General features: G+C 31.0%; 1 protein-coding gene across 1 annotated transcript in view; it reads left to right on the top strand.

Annotated features, from left to right (window-relative positions):
- The window catches only part of LOC129230020 (elongation factor G, mitochondrial-like), a 77,584-nt gene that overhangs the window by 36,846 nt on the left and 17,923 nt on the right, over nt 1–22,815 (top strand). The window contains exons 5-13 of the mRNA XM_054864408.1: nt 3,501–3,617; nt 7,334–7,407; nt 8,018–8,094; nt 9,263–9,417; nt 14,061–14,139; nt 15,638–15,877; nt 21,714–21,860; nt 22,326–22,373; nt 22,459–22,611. Coding sequence (XP_054720383.1) covers nt 3,501–3,617; nt 7,334–7,407; nt 8,018–8,094; nt 9,263–9,417; nt 14,061–14,139; nt 15,638–15,877; nt 21,714–21,860; nt 22,326–22,373; nt 22,459–22,611 — 1,090 coding nt within the window. The remainder of the gene's footprint in view (nt 1–3,500; nt 3,618–7,333; nt 7,408–8,017; nt 8,095–9,262; nt 9,418–14,060; nt 14,140–15,637; nt 15,878–21,713; nt 21,861–22,325; nt 22,374–22,458; nt 22,612–22,815) is intronic.

Here is a 22,815-nt window from a genome sequence, read left to right as displayed (position 1 = left end):
GAACTCAGTCTTAAATCCGCCTATGATAACTGTATAAGCAAATATAAAACAACAAAAACGGGAGTCCCTCAGGGATCAATTTTAGGTCCTTTACTTTTTTTAATATATATTAATGACATGTCATACATTAAATTATATGGTACAATTACTCTATACGCAGATGATACAGCATTAACATATTCTGCAAGGAGCATTAATGGTATAAAAAACCAAATAGAACTTGATTTAACTGCTATAAATAAATGGTTAACTGACAATATGTTATCTCTTAATATAAATAACACAAAATATATAAAGTTTGATTTAAAAAAGAAAGGAATTAATAAAATTGATTTAGGCATAAAATATCACGAACCAACATGTGACTGCACAAATAACTGTAACTGCCCTACAATAGAAAGAGTCGAAAATATAAATTATTTAGGTATAACTTTTAGTGAAAATTTAAAATGGAAATGCCACACTGATAAACTTGTGAAGAAATTAAGAGGTAGAATACATTGGTCTTATTTATTGAGAAATATAGTTGGGAAAAAGTTTCTTAGATGTTTATTTTATGCTTGGATAAACTCAATAATTACGTATGGTATTTGTGCATGGGGAGGTGATTATGAAACAAATCTTACCAATTTAAATAGAACTTATGCAAAAATTTTGAAAAATAATTTATGAATCTAAACAAGAACTTAATAAAAACGATACTATTTTACAAAAGTCAGAGAAAATCTATAATATCAGAGAAATATATGCACAGAGAATATTGTATTTTTTGCATAACAACAATAACTGGTTTGAAATTAATGAAAAACAATATAATACTCAAATTTCAGGTAAACAATATAAAGTTATAAAACCAAATAAAACGATTATTAAAAAGCAATTCTTTTACATGGCACCGCGGCTGTTTAATGAAGTAACGGAAGATGTTAGGAATGAGAAGAACTTCAAAAAATATAAACAAGGGGTCAATGAATATATACAAAATAACGACATTCTATCACAATAATTAACTTTTAGCTGATAAAATATACTAACTTGCCAACTGGGGGGGGGGGGATTTTGTATTGTATTTTTTATACTATTGAATGTTTCAATGCGAGTTATTGTGTGTGTTTTTTTTTTCTGGAGTCAAACAGTCCAATAATTGTTCTGTGTAAAATTTTTACTACTTGTGTAAAATTAATTTGTAAATATTACTGTTAATACATATTTGTGTTTGTACTCCATACTAAACCAATTAAAAAACACTCCGGACAGTGCCTTTGGCGCTCTTTAGTGTTTAATTTACTACTAACTCATGTTGAACTATAGTCAAGATTTTCTTAATGTTTTATTATGACGTTTGTAATTTATGTTTTATAATTTGTAAGTTTTTTAACTTTACTTTATTTTATTTTGCTTACTGTTATGTATGTGTATTTTGTTTTGTTAATAAATCTTATATTTTTTAAAAAGTGCCCTTAATATACCAATACTGTTGCTGCACTGTACTGTAACAATTGAATATCTCATGTTCTCTAACACAAGGATTCTAGCTGTTGGTCCAGCAAACTACCCCCTGTTGTGTGTACGCAGCTGATATTTTCCGATCACCGCAAACATAAAGCACCTGTCAGTGATTTGAAAAAGCCAATAAATTCCTTAAAAGAGGTAGAGAAGGAAGAAAGGACGTATGCCATATTTATGAGCTTGGCAACATTTTGGCAATATGAATGTTTTTTATAAACAAACTTAAAACCAAAGTTTCACAGGGCTGATTATCCCCATTAATGTGCCTCTGTACTTGAGACTTTTTTTTTTTTTTTTTGCTTTTTTTCATTCTTGAAAAAAAAATCACTTTCTAATTCAATGACTGTCAACCTCCGGGTTGAACCACCATCTCCTACATAGAAAGCCCAATCACTGGTTTCATCACTTGACCGAAAAAGGCTGACTCAGAGGAAATTTCCCTATGAAAATCGTTTTAATTTATGTCTCTTAGCGTACTAAAGCTATTATTTTGATAACAGTAGTTCACCAAACATATTAACATTGGTAAAAGAATAAATCAAAAGTTTATTTTCCAAGTTAACGCTTTTTTTCCCTTCAAATCGAGCGAATATATAAGAGAGAACGTAAGGAATAACAAGATTACAGTAACCAAAATTTTCAATACATTGTATCATATCCACATGAATTTTAAAGACTCGTATTAGGTTCAAAAAATAATGTCTGAATTATCAATATCATAACAAAGTAAACATAAATGAAAAATTTAAATTTTAACATTATCATAGACTCATATTTAGACAAGAATGACATATTTTTAATTTTCCCGTCCACTATCTTAGAAACATTCACGTATTTAGTAATGCAATCACTATCACAATAAAGTATTCTAAAAAGATGTATAATTGAATATGAAATGCATTCTGCATAAATATGAAAATATGCATGGGAATTATGTAAGTCATGCATCACTATCTATAACATAAAGTAATCAAATGAATTCTTACAAATTTTTGTGAAGCTGGTAGCTGCATTCTATTAAAATTATTGAAATGATGACAAAAAATTTAGCGATCAGAATTTCTTTTATGCAAAATGTAAAAAGAAATCTGAAATGTTAAAGTTCTTTAAATATTTCTTTGATTGCAAAAATGCAATTTGTGAGAAAGACCGAGCCATTGATGGCTTGAAAAAGAAAACAAAATATCTTACCTGTTTTTATGTTGTAAATTATATCCATTATAGATTATTGAAGTTCTAAGATTTTCATTTCTTTTTTATTCTTCATTACAGTGTAAAAGTTCAAAAATGGTTTTATGTTTGCATAATTAATTTTATTATAGAAAGGAGTTTTACTAAATCCAGAGTGAACTCTACTGTCAGTGGGAAAAAAAATGGCTTAGAATTCGAAACTTAGTTTGAAATTGGCATTTGCGTTGGCTAGTGCTGAGAGCGTTAAACCGCCAAATAAGGATTTTTGAGTCAGCGGGTTTCTACTACGTCATTGATCATTTAAGGTAACCACTGAAGCGGTCTTCTTGTAGGTAGTGATGGTTGAACTTGACCAAACTAAAAACAGATGTTACAGGTGCACAGCATGTGTAACCTGTTAATGGACAGGAAGTGCTGGATGCACGGTAACTGGGAGAACATTCCAGAGACATTCTAGCATGAGACTTCACCTAAAGTGGTTTTAAAAAGCTGGTACTCTGGGAGTTTACGAGCCAGAAATGGCTAAGCTGAAATGAATTCTATATATTGTAATATAACTGTATAAAGCAAATACAGTTTACCGGTAATTTTTGTAAATAGAGATAAAACAATAATGAAGCGTCGTCATTGTCCCAAACACCTGATATGGTGACAAAAAGATGATACAAAGAATGCACTATTCTACAAAGATAAAATAAAGCAAGAAATGGAAAGTTTTACTATGACATTGTTGTTCTATGAATTTTTTATTTTAACTAGTATTCAACAATTTTTACTTTTATATATTTGTTACATTTCAGATCAAAACTTGATAAACACTGTGCTCTAATACATATACCAATTGGTTTAGAAAGTGAATTTTCTGGTGTTGTGGATATTATCAAACGTAAAGCACTTTATTTTGAAGGTGAATGTGGGTATGTTTGATTTATGTTAAGATTCAAAAAAAAAAAAGAAATGTTCTTAAAATTTTTAAATTTGTACAAAATAATAAGATTACTATGCATGCAATTTAGTTCTTTTCATTGTTTTCTCTTTCATAATTATGACATGTTTAAAAGGCTTTTGAAGGGTATTTACATAACATTTTTCTGAAATGTACCAAAATTCTTACAAGCATGACAAGGATATAGTAGCTAATCTAGTTCTTTCTTGTCATTAAACTAATATCGCTATGTCATTTTAAGTGTTTTACGATACAGTGTTCAGATATACATAAAAACACAGATTGAAACCCATACTTGAAAAATAAATTTCACGTTTTTCTTGTTTTCTTGAAAGTAGGTACTTTTTAATGTTGATGATTCAAACTTTTCTAAATTTGCAGTTCGGTAGGACTAATTCCATAAAACATATTTGCTGATTGTTTAGCATGTTCTACAACTCCATAACCTGTTTAGGTGTGAATATCCTACATGTTTTTTTAGATTTCATTTCTATACTTCCTTCCATATTAGTTCTCTTCTTAATACTCATATACATAGGAAGGGATATTAGGTTTACGTTGAACAGTTCTTGGGACTTCCTCAAGTCGCACCTTCTGGAATTTACTTCTACTGCTGCCCTCTCATAGTCAGCTAAAGTAGTTTTTGCTCTTTCAGTATGCCTCTTGTAATTGTGCACCTTATTCCCTGAAATGTAAAAACCTCTGTTAAAAATTATGCCTGTGCAAGTAGTGACACTCACAATGTGTCTCTGTGATTTCATCACTAGTACCGCATTACGCCATTTTAAATTTTATTCCTTAGTTTTTGAAATGTTGTCGTGATTAACACATGAAATATATAGAATAACAGCTTTAAATATTTAAAAAACCTTAGAAAAATTTATGTAACTCAATATCTTTGGTGGTGATGACAATTCCAATGTATGTCACAAAGTTTACTTTTGTAGTGCAACACAAAACAAGATAAATATTTTTATCTTGAAAACAGACCAATGCTTTACTTTCAAACATACATGGTACACTGAAACAATCAACCTGTTCACTCAAAAGACGCGGCTGCAACAGGTGCTGTAAACTGTCGACTGAGTCAGGATGCTAAATGGCACAGTTGGCTCTGACACAACTAATCCTGGACTCCTCTATTTCATACATGGGATGAGAAACAATATTATTGACATATGTAACTTTTTTTTCCTCCCAAAAAAACTTAATTCTTTATGGGTTTTTTCTTTATTTTTTTTCTTTTCTTTCTTTCTTTTTTTTTTTTTTTTTTTTTGAGAGGGTTGAACAATAAGTGGTTTAGAGCAACCCAGTAATGCTAACCAATAGCCTTCAACTTTTCTTGGTCTTTCCTTCTTGGATTAAAAACCCTCAGTGTTGTTAAATAGTCCAGAGTTCCTTTCAGATTGAAGAGTTTTGGAAAAATGGTGACTTAACTCAGGAAAAACTTGTTTACTTTTTTTCAGTAGCTGATGAATTATTTCATAAGGCTGTTTGAAAACTTGCTTTATGAAGCACACAAGTACAATCAAGTTAAGACCACAACTTAAATGATTACAACTTCAATTCTTATAAATCCATACATTCTAAGTATAGTTTTATTAACGTCAGAGAAAAAAAAAATTCAACTTGCATAAAGTAAAAAAGAAAATGACTGGAAAAATAATATTGGCTTGGAATTGCCCATTTGCTTTTTTATTACTGAAATTATTTAACAGTCTGAAATAATATTTTTAAAATTACTGAAATAATGTAATATTTTTAACATCCATATGGAAAGCAGTCAAAAACTCGTTGGGGGAACAGCTCATAAGGACCGACGCCTACTGTGCCCATCTGAGTTTTCGTGAATGAGGGCTCTGGGGGCAAGGGCAGATGTTCCCGTTTTCCGGTCAGTGGAACATGAACCCCCCCAGTGTCTTGTTCCCAAGCACACTTGGTACATATTTTATTGACCCACTAAAGGGTTGAAAGGCTTTGTCGACCGTGCCAAACCTGAGGATCAAACCCAAGTCTGAGGGGAGAAAGCACGAAGCGCTACCACTAAGCCATTGGGCTTCAAAATAAGTCAAAAGTAGGGATTGCAATACTGGACCAAAAATTTAATACCAGTGTTTGGTATTTTGAAAATGTGATACCGGAATACCGGTATTTGAAATTTCTCGAAAATTGCTTGAAAATATATTGTTTAGTTGCCACATTTCATAATTTTGTACGAAAATTGCATTATTACAAAAGCGTATTGTGAACAAATATAAAATGAAGGAACAAATGTCATAAAAAAAATCAATACTAGTAAAAAACATAATGCTTCTATTGAATTGTCTCTAAGCCTGGAACTCATTTTAGTACACAACTTTCCTACAGTTGAAACTACTCTTTCTGAGTTCACGCAGGTCAGTGGTACTGTTAACAATGCATGATACACCTCCTCTAATTTAATTGCCTAAAAGTATTCTATCTCCAAAAAAATTCAATCTGTTGCATGTTATTTTTCGATAAACCCTTTTGTGTATGTGTGTGTGTTTGTTTCTTTCATATTGTTTGTATTTCCATTATTTTTTAAATTTAAAGCTAGTGGAAATTTCTTTCCTGAAAGACGATACTTTTCCCATATTAACATCATTTTCTCTTGAACAGGAGGGGTTTGTGTTTCCTTTTTATTAACCCTTTGGTTTGAAATTTACAATAAACTTGACTAAATTTGATCTTGTTGGTTTCTCTTATTCGTTTTAGCTTTCTTTTCAAAATTCTTTGCAATTAATTATGTAAATACCTGAAAATATCTTTGAATTCGTGGAACATATTAATGCTTTTCCTCTATGCAAATTTTCAAAGCAATGTATAACTTTTAAATATTATTTTGCCAAGTATGAAACTAAATAGCGAGACAGCACAACAAATCAATACTGATGCCAACAAATTGCCATTTGTAATGCTAACAAGAAACAGTTTTTGTCAAAATTTAGTACAGTTGAGACAAATATTTCAGGAAAAAAATCATAAAGTATTCCTGCAATTGATAATTTGAATAAATTGTTCATCGGGCAAAAGGGGCGGGGCATTCAAAATTACACTCAAAATTAACTTTTCCAAAAGGGAAAATGAGCGGTCAGGGAAATGGTAAAAATAAATGCATAGTGGCACAATATACTTTTGTTTAATGATATTCTATTTGTTGATGCTTTTGAAGCTAAATTTTTTCATCAATAGATTGATTTCGGTTCTGTATCATGGGGAAAATAAATGTACATTTAAAATATAAGTAGATATTTAAGTTAAATTGAAAATTCTTGAATTAAAACTATTTATTATTTTTAGCTAATACCGAAAATACCGGTATTATCCACTGCAAATATCGGTATTACAAAATTGCTCGAAATACCGGTATTCAGTATACTGGTATACCCGTATTGCAATCCCTAGGCAAAAGCAAGTATAAATTGTTTTCTGCCCAGAATTTATTCTTTCGTTTTTCATTTTAAAATGTGGTGTATGTTAGAAAACTGCTACTTTTTAGCAAAGTGACATTTCTTTGAATTATATATTTATTTATTATAATTTTTTTTTTTTTTTTTTTGAATAGTGTTCTCCTTAGAATTTTATTATTTTGACATACTACTTTAGAATTCTACCTAAACAAAAAAATTGAGACTAAATGCAACATTTCTCTTCTAATTCTCTTAGTGAAACAGTAAGAGAAGCAGATCCACCTTCAAACTTAGAGGGAGAAATTACAGCACGACGACAAGAACTTATCGGTAAATTTACGGTTTTATATCTTGTCTTGTCCATGTATTTTTGTTATGGTAGAAAATATTCAAATTCATTTGTAGTGCTTATATCTTCGAAGGCCTATTTATTGAAAGTATTTAGTTTTGAACACCCTAAGGAATTCTTGGTAAAATTGTATTTTTTTTTCCCAAATAAATTAAAAGAGCATTTTTTACAACAGCAAGGTAACTAATAATCATTGTGAGATGATATAAGTGAAGAGAAAAGAAACGCTTTACACAAGACAGTGAATAAGTTTTAGATATTTCTCAAAACTCTTTATGTTTAAAATTAAAAATAACTGCACCACCACTACCTGTGCTACATAAAAGTTTTCAAATCAAGAATCTTTTTAACACTATATCTATCTACAGTAGCTTCTTGATGGTTTATTTCTTAATGTTAATTTTATGTCTTTAGAGTTTATGATTTTTATCTTATATCTTCTCAATTATCAATTTCCTTGTAAACGTTTATGTTTTTAATCATTATCATTAAATTACTTTTAAAGTTTCTTAAAATGAGTTTTTCTTCTTCAGTTCAATAAATCTTATAGAAAAGATTTTAAGCAATTCATTTTATGTTTTATATTCCCAGAGCATCTATCAAATGCTGATGATATTTTTGGCGAATTATTTTTAGAAGAAAAGCCCATTAGCGAAGATGATATATATGTGAGTACAATATTATATTTGTGGAAGTTTTTACAATACAAATGTTATTATCATTATTGGCAGTAGTATTTTTAAATGTATTAATGCATCACTGCATTTAAAATTTAAAGTATACAAGTATGTAAAATTCAATTTGAATTTTTTTGGCTGTATTTGATGCTAAAGTTATTTCAATTAGCAATATAAACATCCCTTTTTAATGAATTAGTTTAAAATTCAGGAAAAATTTTCCCCATCAGGATCTTTCAGAAGTTTACGCTCATGCTACACGAATTCTAATGAGCTCAAATTCACAAAAATGCTTGAATATATTAACGACCAAACATACTTTATGCTCCTAAAATTTCAGACTACTAGTGTAATAAAATTTTCTGTAAACTTAGTCCAAATATGGTAATTTGGCACAATAAGCTGATGCGCCATTTTGGATCACATTTTTTGGAGATCCTAGATCCTCAGGATTTGGATCTAGGAAGCTGAAATTTTGCATAGGTTAGTTTCAAAAACATCTCTACACCTCTATAAAATTTCATTGAAATTGGAGATGGTCGAGTCGGGACGATGTGAAAAATTAGGTTAGTTGACATGGAATGACTCCCCTATATTCCTCTACAAAAGTTCCAGAAATTAGTAAAAATATAAGAGAAGAAAAATAAGTTCAAAAACTTACTCAATAGCAATTAAAATCTAATGAAATAAAATTTCATATTTTAGAACTAACACATTTTATTGAAGTACTATAGTTTATTATATTTGCTAACTTAGGTTAATAAATTAAAACCCTTTGCTTGAATAGTACCGCCCTTTGACGTTTTTTTTTTTTTTTTTTAACATTTCCTAATGAAATATATTGCCAACTTTAATTGCAACTTATAGAAACCTAATTGTTCCTAATTATTCCCTAAAAACCAAACAACTTTAATAGGCATAAATTTAGAGGAAATTGCAATATGTATTTCAGATTTACATGGAGTCCCTTTTTCAAAGCAAAAAGTGAGGGGGATGAAAAGACGTCTGACAAAAGGCTTTTTGGTTTATGTAAATTTTCTTTAAATCTTGTGCCTATCAACTTTGTTTCATTCTCTTTCATTTGGAAACTAGCTATAATTTACCATATTAAAAAGTATTTTATGCTTTTGAACTTAATCAAGCATTAATTTCTTTATAGGCTGCAATGAGAAGATCTTGCCTAGAAAGGAAATTTACACCAGTGTTTCTTGGCTCTGCTCTGAAAAACAAAGGTGTACAACCTTTGCTGGATGCAGTTGTTTCATATCTGCCAAATCCCTCTGAAGTAAAAAACTATGCTCTCGAAGGGGAAGGGTAAGCTTTTTATGACACTTATATTCACTTACAGTTTTCATAAGCTCACATATAGATATTTTAATAACTAGAGGACCCGACAGACGTTCTGTTCAAACTTTGTAAATTGAAAAGTTAAAAATTTTCAATAAACTACCAAGTGATCGAACCGTTTTATTGAAAAACATAAGTAAAAAGAAAATATTTTAAGCTGCTTGGTGTCAAAATGCTTATATTTATTACAACTTGATTTATATAATGCCCACTGAGCAGTTGTTTTATTAACTATTTTTTCTTCCATACTTGATGGTTTGTTCCTTCAGCCATACTCAAAGGATAAAAAGCGTCCTCAGATATTAAGTGTAAAAAACTAACTACCCATTTAGAACAAATGGGAAATCCTGCTGCAACAGCCCCCCATATGAAAAAGAATAAAACAATCAAAAGGATATCGCATTAAAAAAATGATAAATGTAAAAACAGTTCTTTGAATTAACGAAAATCACTCATCCTTCCATTTCCGATGTAAAATAAACACATTCTTCAACTAAAATGACTGAAAACTCTTTAAAAATGAAAAACAATTCTTTGCAATTTGAAATATTTTGCCAAATAACCAAAAAATACAGTAAATTACATTAACAGTGTAGCTTTAAAATGTAAATAACGCATCTTTATTGTTTATAGCCAAAGTCGCCAAGCCACCAAGTTACTGTAATCCAGCCCATCAGTGAGCGAAGCCAACTCCGACCGATTAGCGGTCCGATCTTTTGAACGAAAACTTTTATAACTGCATATATTGCCTAATTTACTCTTTCCACCAAAGATAAAGATCTTCCGCTGCACTGATCTTTTGTGTACAGAACTACCTTGTTGGACGAAAATAAAAACTCTTTCGTCTTTAAATTCCATCATCTTTTCCTTTAATAATGTACTGATTAGTTTGATAATCCTTAAAGTATTCTTGACATTGGTGTCAAAACTCAGATGGATTTGAGCTGAGAAACAAATGTTGCTAGGTACAGTACTTTCTGTTCATTTGGTTAGGAAAACCTAATGGTCACATGGTTTAACTATGATGACAGAACACACGTTTTGCGTTAACCTTCCAGTACTTTACTTTAAAATATATCACAGGACCAAAAATCATTAATTTCAAGAAATGAAGACTTCACTCTCTCTCTCTTTACGTTTTATCTATTCTCAATTGACATATCACTGTCAGAAATTTCATTAAAAAAAGGAGAGCTGGCTTTATTATTGTCCTTAGGCAATGGGTAAAATATTTCAGTTCTTTCTCAACAATAGGTTAAAATGAAATATTAATCATTTGGGATACATAACCATCCAATGTTTAAATTAATTAACAAAAACGTTTCCAATTCCATCCATCGCACCTCTATATATAAACCACGCTTGATACAACTTAATTACACAAAAAAATTTGATCAAAATCGGTCCAGCCGTTTAAAAGCCTTATGGTGACAAATGCCTGCACAGAAGAAATATATATATTAAGACGATAATAAAATGTACTGTAGTTACAAATGAAATGAAGATTTATGGTAAACTATTAAACATATTTTGTTATTAATATAATTTTGTGTGTAAGGAACTACAGTCAAACTTCCTTATCGCGACATCTGGATTTCACAATACTCCAGACGTTACGTCACTTATTAATAGGTCCAGAACTTATGGCATGAAACCCTTAAGTTTAAGGCTTTGAATTTCATGACAGTTTTATTGTAAAACTACGGTTTTTTGTGGCACTTAGATCGTATCAAATTTTTCTTTACAACAGAAATATTTTTAGTGAAATGAAAATATCTGGAAAAGTTTATTCCTGGAACTTCTGACAAGCAATAAGAAACCTGTGTTACTATCAGGGGCAGATGCAGGGGGAGAGTCATGGGTGTCATGATCCCCCCCACACTGTTGATAATATTGTCCATCCATTGTGCTCAAATCTTAATATATAAAAATGGAGTTTGGTAAATTTGTTCCCTAAGATCTCAGAAACTACCCGGCAGATTTGGCTGAAACTTTCACCATTTGTTCAGTTTGGTACTGGGAAGGTTTATAGACCAGTTCGAAAAAAATCGGATTGATAGTTCCCTTTTTATTCCAATTTTAGTCCCAATTTTCGCATAAATGCCCCAATATGGGGGTGGAAAAAAACGTGCACATATTAACATTATATGTCCATCGAAAGCGCCAATTTTTCTGCTGAAGATAGCATCTGTTCGAAGTTTCTAAGTTGTATAAAAAACGAGTTATGAGCTTTTTTGTTCCCTGTTCGAAGGCTTTCATCAACCCAAGTCATTATTTAGTGTGTCATCTCAACTCCCAAGCATTGTTGTATTGTTGAATATTTTTGCGTTTCGTCTGACTTTTTGAGGCTTTTCTCAAGTCAAATCTTAAAGAAACGTTTTTCCACATGATTGGCTAAAAATAAATGGATTTGGCTGATCATTTTACTTTTAAACGGAACTTATGTAGCTTATGGTTTATTATTATTATTTATGCTGATTCGACACTTGCTCACTATATCCAACCAACCAGCAGAAATATCGCCAGAATTTTTTCAGAAAGATTTCAGCAGCTGATGCATTTGGCAGTTTTTTCCACTGTCGCAGTTTTTGAGCCCAAAGACTACGTAATAATGTTTCTCAGCTTTCACCATATAAACAAAATATCGCCAATCAAAGATACTTAAAAAAAAAAATACTGTGTAAAATAATTCAACAACTAAATTAGGCAAATCCATAAGCCGCACAAAAACTTCCATTAATTTTTCTTTTTGCACGATTTCAAACAATCGCCAAATTTTACTTCTTATTTTTGAAACATTTCGGATGAAACCGTTTAGCGCCTTTTTTTTTTTTTTTTTTTGACAAAAAGTATCTCAGCATCTGGCAACAATATTTCTATAATAAAAATTAGTAAGGAGGGGGAGTATTATCGAAAGTGTCCCAAAATGATTCTCGCAAATTTTGTAAGATTTTAAACCACATCAAGTGCTCACAAAAATTGAAATTTCCCAAAATAACTAAAGCAAGTGTAAGGGGAACACGGGAGGCTACATTTTTTAAAACAGTTCGTACATCAATAGCCATACAGAGAAGGTTTTAGATTAAAAAAAAAAAGTACTGACAGATAAATCTTTTTAAACATGTAAAGTTTAACTTCATATTTCGGAAATTCTTCAAATTTGTATATGCTTAAATGTCGTGCTTTCGTTTCTAATAGAATACTATTTTGTTCTTTATACTTATTGCTATTTTAGTTTAATGAGTAAGGAAGAAGCTCGATTTTTAATTACTTCAAAAAGGTTTGTTTTAAATTCTTTCGCTTAAAACAGAAAACAAGGGCAAGTAACGATTGTTGCTCATAATTATTACTGACCCAGGCAACGCCGGGTATTTTTGCTAGTACTTTATAAATGTAAACAATTGCAGTATTTTTTTTTAAATTCATTTATTTTTTCAAAAAGTAAATATTTATAATAGTACTTCCTTTCATTGCTAATGGATTGTATTAATGTTTATGCCCTTCTGCCCTTCTAGGGGCCTTATTTCTGACCAATTTGGTGCATTTTATTGACACCCAAGTAATTCTAGAAACTTTTCATATTCAAAACACTATATTTTTCAGCATGCCCCCCCCCCCCCCCACTTGAAATGGCAATCTGTATCTGCCCATGGTTATCATAGTGAATACATATGCCACCCAAAGAACGGCGGGGAGTGTACATAGGTTTTCAAACAGATAGATTTTAACCTTTGACATGAAGGACTATAGAAAAGAATGTAAAGCAGATGTATTTTAGAATTGTATTAAGGAAATAGCAAGATAAGAGAAAGACCATAGCTACCTACAGTTGAAGTTAGTACTAGCAAGCTTCTTCCACATTAGAAAGATAACATTATTAAACCCTTTATTAGATTGATAAGGAACACATAACCTTGAAATGTAGAAAAAAGACTAGAAAGCTTTCTTCCTTGTTTGAAAGGTAGGAATTAGCAGTGAAGATCTAACCAGGTTGGGTGTGGTCTGTTTAAAGTGAAGAGTTCTTCAATTGTGTGGTTTCTCCTTCTCCTTGCTAACAACAGGAAACCCTTTTTTTCCCACTTAAACACCAACTTTGTAGTTAGTACGATTGTTTGCAGTGCTATTCAAAAAGTAAATAAACCCTTTTTGGAAAGTATTTTAAAGTGAAATATAAAAAGTAAATGAATTTTTTTTTTAAATTTTTTTCTTATGATTTTTGCCTTGTCCCTTGATTATTCAAAATTATGTTGGTTACAACTAATTATTAACACCAAACTCTTAATTAATTTATTATTTTTGTAATTTTGTGAAAACATGGTGTAATAAGGTGTTTTAAACCACTCCAGTTAAGATGTCACTATGGCTATGATGACACTTTGTAAACAGTCCCTTGGGTGACTTGATAACAAGGTTTCGACTGTATATATTTTACTGCATTTTGCTTGTATTTTTTTTAATTCCCACATATTGACATTTATTCAACACGTGGAGAGTGGCAGACAACTATTTTCACCTTTATTAAAGTAGACAAATGATTTTATATGGAACAGAACAAAATTTGTAAAGTATATGATTATGTTCATGTTTTTTTCTTTATGTTTATGTTGTAGTGAAAATCCTAATAAATTACTTATGGATCCAGCTAGAGATGGTTTGAAGCCATTCATATGTTTAGCCTTCAAGATTGAGGTAATATTTTAAAATACATTATTATTTATAGTCAGAGGTGAGAATCCTCTCTAAAATTTTTTACCCTTTTGAGAATTTTCAAACTTTCCCCCTTCCTGTTTGTGTGTTTTTACATAATAAGGTCATGTGTTTAGGGGCCGTTCATTAATTACATAAGCGTCCTGAAGGAGAGGGGGGCTTGGAACAGTCTGCACATATGGTCAATCATCAATCGGTGGGGGGTCATACCCATTCTTAAGTAATATTTTCCGAGTTAGAAATCGCGCAGTCAAGTGATTTGGTAGGGATCCTATTTCATTTGTTTCTGGAAGGTAAAAACGTATTAGGATGAGCTGTTTTTTAGTTTTTTTTTCAAAGAACGAATTGTGTAAAATATAATAAAAGAATCACATTGTGTATGCATGTCTTATTTTTAATTAGTATCGCATCATATACAAAAAATATTTGTTGAACAAACATTGAGTCTAGATTCTTTTTAGTAAATGTTTTGTTACACAAAAAGGTTTAATAACAGAATTAATAATAATGATTTTAATAACGGTTCCAGCGATGTAAAATTCATTATTTTATTATTTTGAAAAACAAAATGGAATCTTACATAAGATAGGAGAGGGGAGAGTTGAAAAATCTTACTTACCCTTAAATGTGGGAAGGGAGGGGTTAAAAATTGCCAAAATCATCCTTACCTAATTAATGAATGGCCTCTTATGTGCTGATGAAGAGACTCAAAAAGTTTACTGCTTTGATAAATTCTACTGTACCGTGATTGACTTTTAAAGGCGGTAGTTTTTTTTTTTTTAATCGAGTCAAAAATTTAGTATTATAAGTGGCACAATTCTCAGAAGATGGGTGACAAGCATGAAGTTTCCGTACTTAAGATGTTGACCGTTCTCACCTCTGCTTGCTGCTAATGTACAAGTAGTTATATTTAATGTTGTTATGTCTTTTGATATCTTTCTTAAATTATTATTATTGTTGTTACTTTGTATCTAAAGATGGTTTCTTTCAAAAGAGAAAAAATGTCAGCATTATATTGTATTTAATATTGTATATAAATGAATGCAGATAACTTTTTGAAACTTAATACACCCATTAAACACTCGGAACTTCGAAAGATTGCGTACTTTCAAGTCATTATCTTGGATATTTCTGGAGTAATTGAGTCTGGTAATTTTCTACCTGGTGAGTATGTTAATTTTTTCATGGTGTATTTTTACATGGTGTCTGTACTACAAATTTCAAGTGGGAATGCTTTGCACAGTTCAACTAGTAAATTATTATTCATTTACAGTAATTACTCAAAACAATAGTTTTGCAGCAAGAACATTAAATGGGGAATAGGATTTTCTTGATTATGACCAAAGTATATTTGAAAGCAGTATTTAAAATCTAATAATAAGGTTTTCAACTTCCATCCACTTAATCTTTAATTGGTTAACAATTTCTCCGTACTAATGCATCCTAACTGAATATTCCTTTTTTTTTTTTTAATTCTTAGGCTGGAAAATTTGGACAAGTAACGTACTTGAGAATTTACCAAGGCTCTGTTAAAAAAGGTGAATATCTTTACAATTCTAGAACTGGAAAAAGACATAAAGCTTCTCGTATAGTTCGTATGCATTCTGATGAAATAGAAGATGTAGAAGAAGCTTTTGCCGGGGACATTGTTGGTGCATTTGGCTTAGATTGTGCCAGTGGTGATTCATTTGTTACCGATAAAAATTTAAGGCTTTCTATGGTAAGTTCCATGCTATTTTGAAATTAGACTGAATAACTGATTTTTTATTTTAAAATTGTTTAAGTTAAAAAAGTAATAGATGTAACCCAATCAAATGTATGTTTTACTTTTACTTTCTTGCGTTCTACATTTGCATGTTTTAAAGTGAATAATTTCACCACCTTCAGTGAAACAAATGTGAATCAGGGTTTCCGCTACGGTCGCATTTTTCGCAAAATGCGAAAACACTATCTCAATTGCGCAAACAAAGGAAAGCATTTTTGTTTTTTTTTGCTCAAGCAAAAAAGAAATTATTTAAAAAAAAAAGAAACAATGTATAATCCAAGAGAGGAAGCAAGCATGACGATAGTCAACTTAAACCTTTTTAAATCTTAAGCTAACGTAAGATTTTAAAATTACTATTAAGTCACCAATACTTAGTCTTCTCACATTATGCCCTTATCAATAGCATAGATAGTAATTAACGCTCAAAAACTGCATTATTAGGAGGAAGAGAGTGCAACATTCTAAAAACCAAATATGAAGGTTTTTTTTTTTCATTTTACGTTAAAAAAACAGCTGCTGTGCTTATTTCTTTAAGGATGCCATAGAGATGAAATATGAATTTTATTTTCAACTGAAGATGAAACACATTGAGACATTTAGAAATATGTGAATACGTTACATTTTAGTATTTTGCTAAAACTTTTTCCACAATTTTAGCTTTTATGCTAAAGAACTTTTGAACCCAGCTTAAACCCTGATGTGAATGCAATAGTGGTGTTCAGCAATTTTATTTCATGTACCTCCAATTCTGCAGATTTTGCCTTTTGTTAGTAACTAGCCGTCTGCGGCGACCAGCTGGTTCGCCTTTGTATGCCAAGGTTGCCGCCTTCTGCGGCTTGATAGCCACAAAATGTCGTTTCAGGATTTATTCTCACCAATTCATTTTAAAAGCTAAGTGTAAAATGTATTTACTTACTTGTTTCTTCATTAATGAATGAGCAGTTTTTCTTGTCCCGTTACGGACGCTTGTTACGAATTGCGGATCAGAAAGCTACGATGTGTACACATCGGAGAATGAATGATTCAAAGGATGTGAGGTAAGTGCATGAGCGGATGGATGACATAATCTCCCGATGACTCGTGGTAGATAGAATGTTCCAGAGGCTTCCAGGCGGTTCTTAGGTACGCATTTCCGGCATGACGTGCTGCATCGTGCGGGGTAGGATGTAAGCAGAAGTAATTGAGAGGGAAATCACTTCTGCTCCCATTTCTCATACCTTCGGCTGAGGATAATCGTTCTTTTGAGGATCGCTCGCTTATTGAAGCGGCGTCCTAAACTCGGCATAGGAGATAGCTGTTAGTTTTTCTCCATGAGTGTTAGGGACTTAAAATTTTTTGAAACATAATTAGAACATGAGTGCTAGGGAATTAAATTACTTTTGAAACATGTTAAGGAAACTTTATAGTTAGTCGAATGCTGTTGAAACATGTTATGATTATTTTACTATTTACAGAAGTTATATATGATTTACAGTTGTTATTTATTATGTAGTTCAATAAATTGAAGTTAGTTTTAAGTGACTTCTGTTACTACAATCTTCGAAGAAACTTTCAGACATGAAACAAAGGCATCTGCTAACCTGTTGAGTGTGCTCTATTTTTTAGAGTTACAAGGAGTTAAGCTTGCGTGTTAGGCTTGAATAAATTTGGTGAGGGTATAAATGAATCTATATATTTCTATATTGATATTATCATTCACCTTTTTATGGCAAGATTGCCACCTTTGGCGGCTGCTTAAATAAATTTGGCTGCATTATTAAACAATCTATACTTAATTTGAATAAAATATTTTCTAGGTCTATCTCCAGTTTTCAAAACACTGTGCCCTTTATTCTTTTAATTAAGTAGCTCAAAAAAAAAAAAAAAAAAACGCTCTCTCCTTGTTCCCCGTAGTGTGCAAAAAGTAGCTCCTTGTTTTTATGCCAAGTTCACCGCCTACAGCGGCTGTTTAAATAAGTTTGGTATTAATTAATGTCTATCTATCTTTTTCGTATTTTCTGTACCTATTTTCATTTGTGTTTTATGTCATTCACCTTTTTACACCATAAATTGCCGCCTTTGGGAGCTATCTACCTATACAATCTATCTCTAATTTTTATTTTTTGTCCATCTCTATTTATTTTCACCTCCTCGGCCATTTTCTAATCTAAACGAAGATCATTCAAAAAACTGCTCTTTGTTCATCAAATTAAACAGCAAAAAAAAAAAAAAAAGCTCTCTCCTTGTTCCCCGTAGTTTGCAAAAAGTAGTGTTTGCAAAAAAAAAAAACTCGCTATTTTAGTTAAATTAAGTACGCAAATATGTAACGTAAAATAGATACAGCGAAAGGTCCAGCAGGGGAGGGGGGATTGAAAGAAGAAAGAATTCCTAAATAAAAAAATAAAGAAAAAAGCAAGTGCTACTGTTAGCAATAGCCAAAAAAAAAAGAAGCAAATTTTTACAGGCTTGACGTCATCCATGACGAAAAAATCCAGGTATGATGTCGCAACAGTTGGGAACGCCTTTTCATGACATTCAAATGAAGAAAGCTTTTCCCCCCTGATCGGAAAAACCATAGATAAAATGTGCCACTCTGAATTTAAAAAATTGTAAAAAAATTAAATTGCATATTTTTGAAAAATAAAAAAAAAAATCTGAAGAGTGAAATGTTTTGCCTACTGCATACTAAAGTTTCAGGAAGAAATTTCTCATACTTTTGGTGAGATAGGTTTAGAAAAAAGTTAAACCCAGGAAAAAATGCAAAATAAAGGTTTTTTCAAAAATTCATTCAATATTCAAAAATTGGTCAATTTTAAAAAGTTTTTCGGTCATCATATTTGAAATTAAATTCCCTACATTTTAGTACAAAAAATATTTTCCTGGCGCAATTGGTTGGCAGGGTTCGTACGCTCCGGGAAAACAGGGAAAACCTGGAATTGTCAGGGAAAATGACACAGGTCAAAATGTCAGGGAAAAGTCAGGGAATTTTCCATTATTTTCCTAGGGAATTTTGTTTCATGAGATCTAATCTTCAATTTTATCGATGGTTCCAAAAAAATGGTAAAAATTTTGAAGCAAAATGACGCTAGCAATAAAAAAAGTAGCTACCCTAAAAAACTTCCGCAGCCGCCATTTTCGACTCTCAATAGTTCTCACGAAAACTATTCCTCGGGTGAACAGGAATTATGCACAAACTCAATAGGGAAAAAGATAATTTAATGCTTCGGGAGCACAAGCCTGAAGATAGTAAAGATGGTAGCGTCTATCGGGGGAAAATCGTTTTTTTTTAATCGGAAAGGCTGCGTGTGAAACGTAGTCGCCATCTTTGGTCATTCACAAGATGGAAGTAGACACGATCCTTAAATGCCTAAGTTTCCAAAATCAAAGAATAATGGGATGTTTTTTTAATTGCAAACTAATGAAAATAACGTAAGATGTGCTAAAATTTGTTTTTTTTTTTAAAACTAATTTTATTATTATTATTTTAAATAATTTTCTTGAGAAATGAAAAATTTTGTTCTCAAAACTTAATCTTACCCTTATTGCTTGGGACGCAAATGCGCTAAAATCTCTTCAATTGAATTGTAGTTTCATGAAGATTTATTTTTTTGAAAAGTTTGTTTTCATGCTATCTATTTTTTAAAAAAAATATTTCTTATTTTTGGGCGTAGCCCTCATATTTGGTCATTTCCAAGATAAAAGTACACAAGACTTTTTAAGTGCCTAATTTCCCAAAAGGGCATTGGATGTTTATTGCAGTGCAAACTATTGAAAAAAAACCCCACAATTTGCCTCTTTTTCCGGATAGTTCATAATTATTTTCTGGAAAAATGCAAAATTTTATCTTCAGAACATTTTTTATTCTAATTGATTTAGACGCATTGTGCTAAAAACTGATTATTTTTTTAATTGTAATTTTTTAAGGGTTTTTTATTTTTTATAACTACTTTTATGCTACAAATTCAAAAATCTACTTATTATCTTAAATTTTTCACTTAGTCGCCATACTTGGTCGTTTGCACGATGGAAGTAGACGTAAACTTCCAAAAACAATTGGATGTTTATCTCAATGTAAACAATTGAAAGTAACATAAAATGTGTAACAAATTATGAATTTTTAAAAATTGACTATTTTCTAAAGAAGAAAATTTTTAATTTTTAATTTAACCATCCTTTAATATGCAAAAGAAAAAAAAAGATGATTGGCGGATGTTGATTTTTGTTATTTTGCATTATATGGTATGCCAATCAATGCAACAAATTAATCATATTTATACTGAAAAAATGATTTGTATTTTGCGGAATATTTTTTGTGTTTTTTCTAATAAGAAAATAAAATGAAGTATTGTAAGCCAAGTATTTTAAAAATGTGGATGCTAAAAGATTGCTGTGCGACTACAGCTAAACGCTAATATTACGCATGACACGTGACATCAAAGAAACGCTAAAATAAGTTGAAAGTGCTTTGTTTTCTACAAGCAGTAAACCAATTGAAACAATTTTAAACGAAGTGTTAGATAAAAAAAAACTTAAAATTTAGAGAAAAAAAAGAAAAAGAAAATCTAGGTTTTTTTTTTAAATCTAAGGGGGAAAAGTTTAAGTTCTTCATCATTGGCTACTTTAAACAGTTTTAGTTGTTTTTAAAATATTGCTTTTTAAACTTAATTTTTAATAAAGCGAGTAACCTGGAATATTTTCTAAAAAACAACCTGGAAAACCTGGAAAAGTCAGGGAATTTTTTTTAACTACAAGTGTATGAACCCTGGGTTGGGGATCTGTGATGAATTGAACACAAAAAAGGGCTATAAATAACATAAAACATTTAATTAAGAAAAAACTAATTAGGAATTTAAAATTTCGGCTCCAAGGTGCACGCTCTGGAGGTACGTTTGATTTTTGGGCCAAGTTTCAGAGCTGTAGGTGCTATGGGGTTTTCTGGCCAAGAAACAAGGAAAGAAAGAAACAAAAATAAGTCTGAAAAGAAAGATGTCTGTCTTATATATACAGATAGTAGAATATTATTTATGATTTATGTTAGTGTGACAACAGGTGTGTTTTTTCTTCAGAAAATAATGCTAAGTAAGTTAGTACAGGTGTTAAGCAATCACCATGATGATGAGCTGAGAATTATAGATTAAGGTATCAGCTCATTATAAGTTGATTGCTGTAATTGTCCTATTTATGTTCTCTATGGCTAATAAATGCTAGGACATTTTTTTTCTTTGCTCTTATTAATTGTTTTGAGGTTTAAACAATAATAATCATTAATGTATTTATGCCCAAAGAAAATGAGTTTTGGAACTTTTTTTTTTAGTAAAGTCAATGTTTCTGTACATCAAATCCAGGGCCAGATTTAGGGGAGGGTAGGCAGGGCTACTGCCCCGGGGCCTCCACAACAAAGGGGCCCCCCACAATAAAATTTTTAAAAAATATCGAAACTTTCATGGGTTGAAAATATCGGATATATACATATATATCAAAATATTCGGATATATATCAAAGTATCAAGATATTTTCGAAAATATGATGATCGTTTCGAACCCTGATTAGGGGCCTCCACACTTTCAAACCCGGCCCTGATCTGTCAACTCTGTTTTAAATTTGTGACTCAGCTAAAGTAGAAAAGTGAATTAGCTCATATAAACCATATACTCAAACATGTCATAGGAAAAATTTTCTTTGCTTAAGAATGTTTTTCCTGATTTTGTGTTTGTAAGTTAAGAAATGTTTCTTGTGAAAATATATCTTATTTTATTAGAATACCTGTTTTCCTCCTTTTAGCTTTAAAATTAATTTTTCATTCATTTTACAGGAATCTATGTATATTCCTGATCCTGTCATTTCCATGTCTATTAAGCCAAAGGATAGAAAGTCCTTAGAAAATTTTGCTAAAGCTATGAACCGATTCACGAGAGAAGACCCAACATTTCATATGCGGTTTGACACTGAAAGTAGAGAGGTAAGTATTTTATAAACAAAATATTGGTAATTTTAGATAATAGATTGTCATTTGTATAAAATAATAAAAATCAAGAATATATTTTCTGCGCTTCTCCTTATGGTTATCATAATTTCAGCAGAACATATCATTTGCTCAATAATAAAAACATTAAAAATGTTGTACTTAATAGTTACCTATGTACCCTACCAATGGCATCAATACTTTATGAAAATTGACAAGAAATTTCTTTTCTACAGAAATTATTATTTTTTCTTTTATTTTTTATCTTGTTTTAATTTTATTGTTTTGTAATGCAGCAGTTAGTTATGCCGAATCCATAAGGGAAAGTCGGGGGGGGGGGAGGAGAGAGAGAAATATCAAGGTGTTAATGAACAAAGTCTTTGACAATGAGCTGTTTGTTTTTCATGACAATATACAAAAATGTTACATATTTTATCTTACTGTATTGTATCTGTTTTACAGAGTGTAGTTTCTGGTATGGGTGAGCTGCATTTGGAAATCTATGCTCAAGTAAGAATCATTCACTATTAATTTTTTCCTGGTTGACTTAGCTATGTTTCAATTTTTGATAAATTCAGATTGTCTCTACTTTTAGAGGATGGAAAGAGAATACAACTGTCCCGTTGTGATGGGAAAGCCAAAAGTTTCATTCCGTGAATGTTTAATTGAACCTTGTGATTTCAACTACTTGCATAAAAAACAATCAGGAGGAGCTGGTCAGTATGGTGGTGTCATAGGGAAAATGCGAGTAAGTTGTTGTAGCAGTGGCATATATTTTGATGAAATGATAGATAAAACAAGAAATAAAACAATTCATTAGCTAAAGTAACTAATATGATAACAGGTCAATATTGCTTTTGGTGGGCTACTGGTGATGTTCCTAAACTAGTCATTCCACCTATATTACGCAGGCTGTGGCATAAAAACTAATTTTTGTCTCTTTAACAACACT

This window comes from Uloborus diversus, chromosome 1 (assembly GCF_026930045.1).
Source record: "Uloborus diversus isolate 005 chromosome 1, Udiv.v.3.1, whole genome shotgun sequence".
Classification (NCBI taxonomy): domain Eukaryota; kingdom Metazoa; phylum Arthropoda; class Arachnida; order Araneae; family Uloboridae; genus Uloborus; species Uloborus diversus.
This window is presented reverse-complemented; position numbering and strand designations above follow the sequence as displayed.